At 36.8% G+C, this 13525-nt stretch overlaps 1 protein-coding gene across 2 annotated transcripts in view; it reads left to right on the top strand.

Moving 5' to 3' along the window:
• The window catches only part of gabrb2a (gamma-aminobutyric acid type A receptor subunit beta2a), a 39323-nt gene that overhangs the window by 936 nt on the left and 24862 nt on the right, over window positions 1-13525 (top strand). For both annotated transcript variants that reach the window (XM_042770429.1, XM_042770428.1), the window contains exon 3: window positions 421-488. In XM_042770429.1, the coding sequence (XP_042626363.1) occupies window positions 421-488 (68 nt within the window). The remainder of the gene's footprint in view (window positions 1-420; window positions 489-13525) is intronic.

The raw sequence follows: 13525 nt of genomic DNA, 5'->3' as shown, positions 1-13525 counted from the left end.
TGCCATTTTATCTTTTCCCAGAGAGGGACGCCAACTTGGGGATCGATTCGATTTGCACCGCAACTTTTGTTGCATCATGACAGCATATGAAATGGCATGCTTTAAAATCTGCTTTGATTCACGCGCGCACATACGAGTCCATCACAGAAGATGCTCAAGCTGTTATTGATACAAGGACGCGTCTAACTGTGCGTTTGTCAGTCGTGCAGTTGCATTTGTGCGTTCACCTCCAGTGGTTGTAACAAATCAACAGTTTCATGCGCAATGCCACGTGAATTTGGGGTGTTGGTGTTGCATATACATATAATGCATGCCGTTTCATATAAGTTTTGTGAGAAGTGTGAGGTTTATTTGGGGTGTTGGTGTTGCATATACATATTTTGTTTTTAGTTTATTTTTCCTTTCTCTTTTTCCCATCAGGCGCTCCGGTGGCGGTAGGGATGAATATAGACATAGCCAGCATAGACATGGTATCCGAAGTAAACATGGTATGTTGCATGTAACAGTTTTTCATTGGTGTTATGTGTACCTATGTTAAAATGCAGTGCGTATGCACGCCAACTTGAGGCGCACCAGCTGATGTGGCTCTCACACACACTCTCCGAAGTAGTGATGGTGTGTTGGTTGATTGGCATGCTGCGGTATCTGCTCTGCATTTCGCTGCTTACATTTGAATTCAAAACACACGCGCACTGGCGCACTCGCACGCGCACCCGCACGCGCTCCGCATGTCTCATGCCCAGCTGTTTGATAGAAACACGCACGTTCGTGGACGCACCTTTACACGCTGTGACTTGGGTTTAATCGCACATCTAGTTCAAGGTGAGCGCTGCCCTCTCAAGGAGAAAGCTGGCACGTGCCGCGGATGCTGACACGCGTTTCTTTGTCGATAGAGAGGGGTTTTGGGAGATGCACGTCTATAAAAAATATCCATCGACGCTTTTTTGGATGCATCTTGCTTTTAAAACGCTTATGCATTAAACTGTGATGTAAAGCAACATACTGTTGATGGGGAACCCTGAAAAGTTCATCGCGCGCAAGCGCATCCTCTGTCGGAGGTACATGTAATTTCGGGTGAGTGTGCCCTCTGTCGGACGCGGCGCGCAGCGGCTCGTACTCATTGCAGCTTTATCATTTCAGTGGGGGTGATGGAGTTTGTTTTCAATTCATTTCCCAGTCGCTCCTTTTAACTCGATGAAGGTGAAGTGGCCTGTGCTAGGAGCTCTACATTTTCTTCACCTATCTGTGTGGAAAAACAAAAGCATGCCTCGTTTGCAGATCGAGTTCACACGTATATTTATAGCGCTGTAGGTGGTGCACGCACGCAAATGGCCAGATCTATAATGGAAGCAATGCTGTTTCATTACATTTAATTCAACTCTGAATTGTGAGAATGCTCTTACCTGTTTATCCTGGATTTGGTGCTTGAACCAGGGCTTCAGCCGATGTCCATCAAGGTCAGGAAATCCCATGGACATAGAATTGTTTGGACAAGTCATTTAAATGAATAAAATCCTAAAATAAAATGGGAATTTCTGTAAATTAATATAAATTGTTGTAGTTATGATCAACTTATCTACAGTTTGCTGCACTATTGGACCGATGTTTTTTTGTTTTTGTTTTGTTTTTTAAGTGCTTATACATCGTATTCCATGAATAAGGCAAACTTTTCCCCACTATTTAGTATTATTATTTTTTTATATAATAGAATCATAGGCAGAACTCCAAGCTTTTTGTTATGATAACTATTAAATAGGCTATATTTGGTAAATTAATAGGCTATATAATTCATTGATGTATTTAACATAATCAACCTATTAAACTAAATTAGTTTTAAATGCACCAAATGTCTTTTCCCCCCTCTTTAAATGTGATTTTGGCCTTTCCCAGGTCTTGACCTTTTCAATTCTATCCAACGATTAAAATCACGCATAAAGAATGAGTTGGATTGGTATTCATACCTTGAACTTCAACCTTGTCACCAAAGTTATTTTTATAAAGAATGACAAAACAAATAATTTTCTTAAATTTAAAGTCGATCAAGAACTGTTTGGTCCCAAACTACTAATTAATAGATTATTTCGGCTGATTCTTCAATCCTATTACATCCAACCCATCGTTTAAATATATTACATTTAAAATTTAATATTTTCCATTTACTAATCACGAACGACTGAGAAAGTCACGGATATACAGCGCTTAAACATAACGTGGTTTTAAGGCAGACAGATGCTTCACACTGTGCAGTGATGTGCTTACAAATGACCTTTATAGATCTGTCAGGTTTGTTGCTTGTCACGGTCGAGCTCTAGAATCCCGAAGAGTTGGGAAGAAAAGATGAAAATCTGTGTTTTCTGCAGCTCCAGCAAAATTGGATTTTCACTTGAGCTCGCATCCGACGGGATCCTCCGCTATCCTAAGGGTTGACAGGGTTGATCTGGGAGCTTTGCAGCCATTAGTATCTGATATTTCCATTCAAAGCCAACATGCATCACGCCTCATTCACTCTTGTGCTCGCCTCTTTGGCGCCTCGTACCAGTTTACTGTCTCATTAGTCCAGTGCGATGCCTGCATCTTAGACAGATGTATGATCTCTCAATTAGGAGCGGCACTGATGCCCCAGGTGTCTTTGCTAGGCGTAACTGCTTCAAGCATTTTAATACAAAAACATAGCAGCCCCCTTCTCTTCATCTCCTCCTGCCTGCTATTTCACATGCATGTAAACAAGAGCGTTCGCTGAGTTTAAACATGGCCAAAGAAGCCTCGACCAAAGGCCTGCCGTGTTGTTCGGCAATGCAAATCTTTAGGCCGGTCTACGCGAGTTGCGTTTTCATCGCTTGACATTAAAATGCGGGCTATTTTTGGAGAAGCATCAAACGCAGGCCGTGCTCTCCGTCTCAGGCGCTTTCTGATGACTCATTTGAGTTTGGAGGAAACATAATATAAATGGGATAATATGAGATTCTGATCGATCTGTTTGTCACCCGTGCTTTTCGCACTGGCTGAGTGCATCTCCGGTTTGCTCGCATAAATTACTCTTGAAATGCCCTTTGTTTGTGGACGGGACGGAGGACGCGTTGAACGGTTTTCTCTGAAAACATAATAGTCACTTCAAAGGAAAAGATGGGAGCAGACTTGTGTTAGCTCATGGGCTAAATAATTACCGGGGCGGAAACATTGCCCTTATATGTATCATTATCCTGACAAGCATTAATTGCTTACATGAATAAGAGGCAGGGCCGCGCAATGATAGCCTGCGAAATAACAAATGGATGAAAAGACAAATTTAGACTCAATTAGATCGCTCGACTTAATTAGTACAAGTGTGCGTAATTGTTGATCATTTCTGGCTATAGTCAGTTAGTGTCTGTTTAGTCCAGTTTTATTGAATTCCGAGCTGATAAACAGTGTGTTATTTAGTGTTATTTTTACTGTGTGTTGCTATGACAACACCACCCTTCTCAAAAACTGCGGGGTTAATGTGGGCTCTTCTCTGTTTCGCTAGATTTTGTTTAAGGCAAGGCTGCAGATTTGTGTTTTGATGGATTCTCTCGTACTTAACGTCGTGCTCTGTGTAGTTACTTACATGTTTGATTTAGCTACAGCCAGAAATAGAGGAGCAAGGGTGAAGTCACATGATGTTCTCCCAGTATTATAATTTCATACACTGATGAGATCTGCAGCACATCTCACTCTACTGAGAAGCTTATTATAGTTCTTGCGAGGCTTTTTTCTTCTCCGCTAATTTCTGCTGTTAATTCAGCACGACCCGTTAACGTGCACCTAGCACGAGTGCTTTTAGACTTCGTCTGAGACATTTAAGATTAAAGTTGACATATTTAGAGAATGCAACTGCTGTCATGATTGTTATAGCTGCTTACTGTCTTTTCTTGCTTGCATTTATTTAACTGCTTACCTAAAGCCTTTAGGCTAATATTTTTCAGTGTTGTGTCTGTGGTCCTATATATATATATATATATATATATATATATATTATATATATATATATATATATATATATATATATATATTATTTATTTATTTATTGCAAGGAAATAATTTATTCATGCTTTAAAATTGCTTGAATATAATTCTACACCCTTGCCTCATATAGTATATGTGTAATCATGAATATGCAAATTAGTCCCCGCCTCCACTTTTTCCCACCAGTTTAGACTATCTGCTCCACTTTCACTCACTTAAAGGGACAGTGCACCCAAAAATTAAAATCTGTTACCATTTACTCACCCTTGAGTCGATCCAAACCTGTATGAGGTTCTGTATGAGAACCAAACAGTTGCTGGTAGCCATTGACTTCCATCATTTTTTTCCCCATACTATGTAAGTGAATGGGTACCGTCGACTGTTTGGTTAACAACATTCTTCAAAACATCTTCTTTCATGTTTAACAGAAGAAAGAAACTCATACATGTTTGGAACAACTTAAAAGGTGAATAAATTATGACAGATTTTCATTTTTGGGTGCACTGTCCCTTTAATTTAAATACTAAACACTACTCAACTACAAGTGCCAATATTGTATTAAAGAGATAGTTCACCTAAAAATCATTTATTACTTACCCTCATGTCGTTCAAAACCTGTAAGACCTTCGTTCATCTTCGCAACACAAATTAAGATATTTATGATGAAATGCAAGAGCTTTCTGACCCTGCACACTCTCAGAAATAAAGGTACAAAAGCTGTTACTGGGGCAGTACCTTTTCAAAAGGTATACTTTTAACCAATTAGGTTCTAATATGTACACTTTAAGTACTAATATGTACCTTTAAGGTACCAAAATGGACCCTTAAGGTACAAATATGTACCTTTTGAAAAGGTACCACCCCAGTGACAGCTGTTGTACCTTTATTTCTGAGAGTACATAGACAGCAATGCAACTACCACATTCAAGGCACAGAAAGATAGCAAAGACATCATTAAAATAGTCCATATGGCGACAGTAGTTCAACCATAATTTCATGAAGCTACAAGATTACTTTTTGTGTGCAAAGAAAACAAAAATAATGACTTTTAATGACAATTCTTGAATAAAGCGTCGTGGCACTCTTGTCATTATTTTTATTTTCTATGCAACCTAATTTTTCACTAGAGGGGTCTTTAAGTTATTAATTTAATTCATTTATTGGTTTGTCTGGTAAGTAGGCATGTAATAAGCAGGACGATGCTTTGCACAAGCTCCTGATCATCCTCTGAGGGACTAGTGTGCTTGTATCTCTCATTTGTAAAAATCAAACACAGAATGTTTTCGTAAGAAAGTTTAATCAAATAACAAAATTAAAGTCTAATTTCCAAGCTAATTCTGCGAAGAGGAGCTCAGTTGTAGATTAATTTGAAACACCTGGCGTTTGGAGTCTGTCTGACTTTGCAATAAACTTTGCCACTTAATCACGTCTTCGACATCAAACGTTTATCTCCAAACATGTCATCAACATCCTCATCACGGCACTTGCCGTTATGAGCTTAGATTAAGTGAAGTTAATGTGACAGATTTGGCTTGTGTGATCTGTTAATATATCATCCTGTGATGGGGTGTTAAATCAAATGTGTTTAAGTAGCTGTAAAAACCGCTCCGTTGGGAATAAAGGCTAATCGGGGCAGTCATGCTATCAGCACCCCGGGTGTGACCGCTGCATCTTAAGTCCATCTCTCTTATAACCTCCAGTATTTTCAGAGGCTTGAGCTTAACCAGTCTTTCGCATGGTTTCGTTGTCATGACCGATTAATGAAGTCTTCAAGTCCGCAGCAGCTGTGCTGGTGTTTCTCTTATTTGGAGAGACACTGGGACTACAGCGGCGGTGATGTTAAGTGCCCCGTTATCAGCGTTCTCCATCACAATCTCCTCGCGTCCTCAGTTGGCACTTTCCACAAATAGGGACGAACAGAAACACTTTGGTCCCTCATGACTTATTTAAAGCATTAGAGGCACAAATCCCATGTTTTTTTTTAAATGAAAACTAGCCTAGAATAAGAAGTAGCTCGATTTAATCGTAAACATTTTGTACTCAACCCTGTTACCACGTGATTTACCCACACAAAATGCATGATGAAGTGCAAATGAATAATTGAATTAAATTTTTCTCAATTTCTGCATTGATTGAAGTGTTGACAGCATTCATTAAGGTTGACGGTTCCACCCTGTTACTCAAGTTATTGTAAGAAAAAAATGAAAAGCCTTGTACGTGTGATATTATATAAAGACTTGTAATTTAACAATTAAACAACTTGCATTTATGTTGTCATTGTTCTAAACAGTGTTGTTGGAAACGCATTACTTTGATATTTTGTATTTATTTGTAATTTAACAATTAAACACAATTACTGTTTTTCTCATGGTTTTTTTTTCATGAACTATCAGGAGTGAGTACAGTATCGTTGTTACATTTTTAATTTCAACAAAAATCATCTTTGTTACAGATTTTCCTCAAATAAGTGCAAAAACTCAGGAAGTTACTCCAATTTAAATATTTTAAATAACACTTATTAGTAACACATTATATTGTAAGGAGTTACTTTGCTGCTGATCTTAATTTGCCCCAAAACACTTTGGATAAACATTCTAAAGCTTTCTAAAGTAAAAAAAAATATAAATTACAATATAATCTGGACTCAATATAATTGATTGTAGTGTTCACTAGCTCACAATTCCACCCTGTTACACAAATGTAATTTGCATGTTTATTTAATGTTTATTGATAGAAAATGTTTTAAACGTGAATGTAAATCGATCATATATTTGGTTATAACAGAGTTATAAAAATTACAAATCTCAAATCAAATAAATAGAAAAAAAACTGCTAATGTAATTTGCAGTCTAATGTTCTGAGGTTGAGGAACATAATTTTTTAAAGGTAAACACCTGCTTTCATTGACTGTTTGTTGAAAAAATGCACTATACCCTTTTCTCGGAAAGCGTCACTTATTTCAGTGCCTAGAAAAAAAAAAAGGATTCTCTTTTGTTTTGTGTTCTGTTCATTGTGCTTGACTTCTGTTGTGTGCCGTGGAGATGGATGTCTGCTGAACGTGATGAGTGTTGGATTTGGGTTGTGACAGGCTTAATGGAGAACTCCCAGCAGCCTCTGCGTCAGTGTCAGCTCCGTGGGAGAGACCCGACAAATGACGTCGTGTCATCCTGTCACAATCTCAATATGATCTATCGATCTGGATATCCATCTGAAGAGCTGGCATGCTCCACTTTATCTTACGTATGCTTGTCTCTCAGATCCGGCGTGCTCCGCTGATCATACTATGGCTGGATCAACAATAAGGATCTGTTTTTTTTTTCTGCTGGCCCAGTCAGTTCAGGAGGTTTGATTTGTACTTCTTCCAACATTAAATACCCAACCACAGCAAATTATACCTTTAGCAACACATTTTGTCAGAAAATATAGATTGGTTTCTTTTCAAAGGAAATAACAACAAATATTTTTTTATGTATTAAATGTGCAATAATACACAACTACACTGTAAAAAAATATATATATTTTTTTTTTTCAAAGTTGTACATTACTGGAGTACTTTTTATAGAAAATTTCACATTTAATTCAATGTGTTACTTGCAGTTGCTTTTTAAGTTTTTGTGAAAATTACTACCAAGTTTTCGCTCCTTTTTCACTTCTTTTTGATTGATGCTTCCAAGACTATCACAAATAATTATTGCAATTTTGACTAAATCAGTGTTAACCAGCTAGACCATATTTATGCAGGTATAAAAACATGTACAAAGTAAACATTCATTAAGCATGACAATTCCACCCTGTTACTGCAAGTTATTGTAAGAAAAAACTATAAAAACACCTAAACAGATGTGTTATTTAACAATTAAACAACTGACTTTTACATTGGCATTGCTCTAAAGCAAATAAATAAATAAATAAATAGAAAAAAAAAAATATTATCTAGACTCAAAATAATCAGTTGCAGTGTTGAAAGCATTGATCAAGCTCACAATTCCACCCTGCTACACAAGTTATTGTAAGAAAAAATGATCATAAAAATGTTTTTCTTTAATTTATGGGAAGTTAACCAATAAATACAAAATAAAAGACCCAAACTAGCTGTCCAGCAGTGACTGACGGCTTAATGGAAGATAAAAATATGTGCTTATTTATTTTTTACATCACTGTAAAAAATATTTTTCCAAAATTGTACTTTTAAAACAGGAAAATACTATTTAATTCAATGATACTTGCAATTTCTTTCTAATTGTTTGTGAAATTTACTTACATTTTTCGAGTGTAGTAAATCATACACCAGTTTTTTTATTTACTTGTTCATAATTTTCTCTCCTTTCTAATCTATGCTTCCAAGACTATCACAAATAATTCTTGCAATTTTGACAATCTTGTTCATGTCAACCAACTAAACCATCGTGTTGCATCATAAGTTGAGTAACCTAATTGTTAAGTCCCGGTTTGGTATTTTTAAGTATTTTTTAAGCGTTGTCTTGCTCAAGCCAGTTATTTCAGTGACTTTCACTGCATAGAAAGACAGCTTCTTCTCATGTCTCAGACTTCTTTAGTTGCCGGTTTTTCATGTCACATAAAGAATTCATAACCGATGCGCCCTTAATTAGTACATTTATGCTGCAGATTTAGAGACGTCCTTGATTAAATTAATTTGCACTTGCAAATTTCAGCTCTGTTAACGATGATTAAACAGCACAACCTAACAGAGGCTTTTTCACTCTTGCAGAGCATCTCTGCTTCTCAAAACATTTTTTAAAGGGATAGTTCAGATAAAAATGACTCGCCTGCATGTTGATGCAAAGCATAACTTACTTTCTTCTGCGGAACTTGAAAGGATACTTTCTAAATAATTTTATTAAATTAAATTAAATAAAATTAATACATAAAAATAATTTTATGCTTGTGTTCTATATACCTAAATACTTTTATGGTGCATTGCATTTTTTATTTTAACTTAAAAGCTTTACATCCGGTTTTATTGTAATTGACTGAAAAAGAACAGCTAGTATATGTTTCAGATTTTCATCATATGAAATAATAAAGTTATTTAGTCAATAACCCATTATATATCAATGCACTGCACCTCTATTTTCATGCATGATTCTAGCAGTAGAGAAATGGTGAAAAATCCACTCGGTTGCATGTGAGCTCACAGAAGCCGCGTGTTTGCGTCTCGGTTTGAGATCTATTGATGTCAAAGAAGAGTAAACAGAGCCCAAAGAGGCATCTGCTACCATCTGTGACCATAGTAATTATGCTCACATTTGGCACTGAAGCCAAGAGGAAAGTTCCAAGCCCAGGTGTTCCACATTCTGTACCCTGGCATCCACACGCCACTCAGAAAAAACTTATATTTAACCTCTTTTCCTAAAAATGTTAACCTACAGTCAGTTTGTTTTTACATTTTTCTCCAGTTTTCGTCTTTGTGATTAATAACCGTAATACATCAGCATATGCAATATGTAGTCCTGTTTCACTGGAACGCTGTGTTTAAAAAGCTCAGAATGGTGGAATATCATTTGGCATGAATATCATCATAACATTGTTTCATGCATAGCGCAAATCGTCGTTCGTTATCAAAGGCTTAGTTCATCCAAACATGAAAATTCTGTGGATAGTTTACCCAACCTCATGCTGCTCCAAACACAATCTTTCTTACATGGAACACAAAAGCAGACATTTAGCAGAATGTTCATGTTGCTCTTTTCCATATGATGACTAAAGTGGTCCTCATGTCTTGCGTACTGTATATCAATTCTTCTGAAATAAAATGATAGATTTGTGGGAGCAACCTTCATCAATTTATCTATGAAATCTGACTTCCTGTATCCATGCAATGCACAAGAAGCAATGATATTTGACATCATTGACCAGTGTTAGGAAAAGTTACTTTAAAAAGTAGTGCATTACACTATTGCATTACTCCATGAAAAAGTAACTAATTGTGTTACTTTTATGGAACGTAATGCATTATGTTACTTTTGCGTTACTTTTTATCACATGGGCTGAGCTTGATTATTTATTATTTTATTTTTTTTATAACAAAAAACCCAAAAGTTATATTTTTGACAACTGTAAAGGCCCTGTGCCTCTGCACTTTTTCCTGATTTCTCTCAACACAGTGACAGGAAAAATGTGATAAACTTAAATTAAATTTTTACATTTAAAAGTAATGCATTACTTTACTAGTTACTTGAAAAAAAAGTAATCTGATTACGTAACTTGCATTACTTCTATGCATTACCTGCGTTACTGTACATAACATATATAAATTTACCGAAATGGTGGAAGACTAGTTTTTTAGTGACTTTTGTTTTTCACGTCACACAAAACTAAAATGTATTTATTTTTGGTGAAAAATAAGTCACAAGTCGCATGGATCACTTTCATGGTGTTTTTTAGTTCTTTTTCTTGCTTGAAAGCTGCTGGTTCTTTTTTGCTTTCATTTTATGCTTGAGAGCAGCATAAATATTCTTTATAACGTCTCTTTCTGTTTCCCTCGAAGGAAAGCAAAGTTGTGTTCCACTTGACAGGGTCCCTACGGAGTATTCACTCTTCTCTGCTCCCTGTCGAAGATGACAAAATGAGTTATTTCTGCAAATTCATAAATGTAATGTAATATAAATGACAATACTTTCATTTAATAGATATCTGTATATAACACAATCATGTGTTATTAATTTAATGCAAATAAATTAGACAGCGCTAAACAGAGTGTTGCGCTGATTAATAATAAAATAAACTTGATTTAGTTATATTAGATGTGTATTTTATCTTATTTAACCATTGCACTTTATACCTGCAAACAGCCACGTACAAGCCACACCTGGGATTAATTAAACTCAAGCCTCAAATCATTTTAACCTTGTTTATTTCAGTCAGACGTCTTTAAGTACTGGAGTGATGTGAATTTACTAGTGGGTGAATTTCTTTCTCCACATTCTGTGAGAGATGTATTGATGGACCCTTATTCTCTATGCATTTGTACTGGTATCTCACAGGATGGTGGAATATACCCTGTGAAGTACACTTTGCAGTTCACTTTCGGTCAACTGGAATGCACCATTTTTTTAATATGAAATACCCCTTTAGTGAAATAAAGTCTCTGTAATTTTTTTCATTCTTCTTGATTTTATCAGGTTTATCAACATGGCATGGAATTTATTCCCAGAATGTTTCCGTAAGCAGACATGATGAATAGGGTTTTATTAAACAGATAGTTCAAAATTAAAATACTTGCATTATTTACTCACCCTCATGTCAGTCCAAACCTGTATAGCTTACTGTCTTCAATGGAAGAAGTTGGTAACCAGTAAAAATAAGAGAGTCAGAAGTTGAGATTGTAAAAACGTACAAGTATTTGGGTGTATATTTGAATAATAAGCTCAATTGGTCTGACAACACGATGCATGTTTATAAGAAAGGTCAAAGTCGTATTCATTTGTTAAGGCGACTGAGGTCCTATGGTGTAAGTCATGTATTACTTAAGACCTTCTATGACTCTGTGGTCTCATCTGTGATATTGTACTCTGCCACAAGTTGGGGAGGGGGACTGCTAGAAAAGGAGAAGAATAAGTTAAATAAACTAATAAAGAAGGCAGGTTCTGTCGTAGGGAGTGTGTTACCCACCTTTGAGGTGATAATGCAGGATAGAATGATTGGGAAACTCTATTCGATGATGAATCATGATTGCCATCCTTTAAATGAAATAGTCCGTGATTTTATCAGTACCCACAGCTTAAGACTGATCCATCCACGCTGTTACAGGGAGCGTTATAGGAAGTCTTTTTTCCCAACGGCAATTAGGTTGTATAATCAGTGTTATTTAAGATGACATACTTTTTAGGATTTATGTTTTTGTATATAATTACAATGCTTTGCAACTTGATACTGGAGAACAAGTTTTTATGTTGTTTGTGAATATTGTTTTAAAGTTGTTTTAATTTATTCATTGTATGGTTGTGCTGCTATGACATCTAAATTTCCCTTCGTGGATTAATAAAGTTAAAGTCAAGTCAAGTCAAGTTAACTAAACAATTTGTTGTACACGAGAAAGTAAGTCAGACAGTTGTGAGACAACTATGAGAAACCATAAAAACCTTTATTTTGTCCTTCATTCAAGTGTTCGGTTCATGCATGTGAATATCAGCGGCTCATCGGTCTTCAGTCCGAGTTGAACTGTTTCTTCAGTTCTGGAGCACTGAATGATTCATTCGTCACAGGATCAGATATGCTGGTATTTCTGCTCATTTCTAGTCGGAGTGACTGTCAGGCATCTGAAAGTGAGTTTTGATTGAGTAACTTGCAGATCTGTGCTGCTCGAGCAAGAACTAAAAAGAACCGGTTCAAAAGAATGATTCGTTTGTGAACCTGACATCACTGAGGACTTTTGAGTGATTTTTTGTTGAGTAATTTTTCTTTTGCCTGAGGCTCTGGATTACAGGAAATAGACCGATCATTTCTCTTCATAAGAACTCAATATATAGTTAACATTTAATGAAGCACCAATGACCATGCATTCAGTTTCTTCTTCACTGTTCTGCTGAAGAGAAAAAGTCACCTACATCTTTGATGGCTCGAGAGCGAGTAAATTAACAGCTCATTTTAATTTTTGGGTGAACTGTCCCTTTAAGAGTTTGCTGAAGTGATTCTGATGCTTCTCCTGAGGGAACCCTGCAGCGTCGATGCTCAGCACCATCCTCAACCTCTTCTACGCATAATAACAAATGCTGGAGATTGGAGGATATTATGAGAGTCGACGGCTGATGATGGACCATTTGCATGCTCATTAGGGGTTTTATGAAGTCATATCTTGGTTATCAGTAATTTGTATTCTTATCAGTCTAGTCTAATTTTCAGTAACAGAAATGTGGTCCAAAAACTATAGTAGTGTTCATTTGTGTACAGGATCTGTCGTGGGGTGTGTGTTCAGATGTGTTTAGCCTGTGTTTGCTCATGCTGAAGTGAATGTGCACATGCAGGACAGTGTGAGTCGCAGCTGGTTCTTCCATTGGCTTTTGAATCAGAGGGAGGTTTTGTCCTTTAATGCCTGAGAGTAACTTTATCAAGTGTGCTGGTTATTTTTGGTGGAAGGCGATTGACAGTTTTTAGAGTTTCCTCACAGGTCACCGCTGGAGAAGCACAGAGAGATAAATATGGGGCTAGAAACCGCTTGCCAGCGTTCAGCCAGCCCACTGCCCCCTCATCCTCTGGCCACACTGATAAACACATCCACAGCACTCCCGAAACAAACCCCAGATAAAATCAGGGGCTTTTCACCCCAGGAGGCAAGAGAAAATGCATGCTCATAAACAGTACAGATGAGAAAATAATGGATGGTACAGAATTAAAATGAGAAATTTGACAAAATATGAGCATAATGCATCAGCTGATGCTTGTCTGTGATTGGCTGATCGGCCCGTCAGTGGGACAGTGCTCGATAACATATCATCCTGACGGGTGGGAATGGATGGGTTAATTACAAAGTAAACATCTCACACACTCAGACATCATCACTTGTGGTCACATCCGAATCGAA

Source organism: Cyprinus carpio, chromosome A14 (assembly GCF_018340385.1).
Source record: "Cyprinus carpio isolate SPL01 chromosome A14, ASM1834038v1, whole genome shotgun sequence".
Classification (NCBI taxonomy): domain Eukaryota; kingdom Metazoa; phylum Chordata; class Actinopteri; order Cypriniformes; family Cyprinidae; genus Cyprinus; species Cyprinus carpio.
The sequence above is the reverse complement of the archived record's forward strand: the minus strand, read 5'-3'. Positions and strand labels throughout refer to the sequence as shown.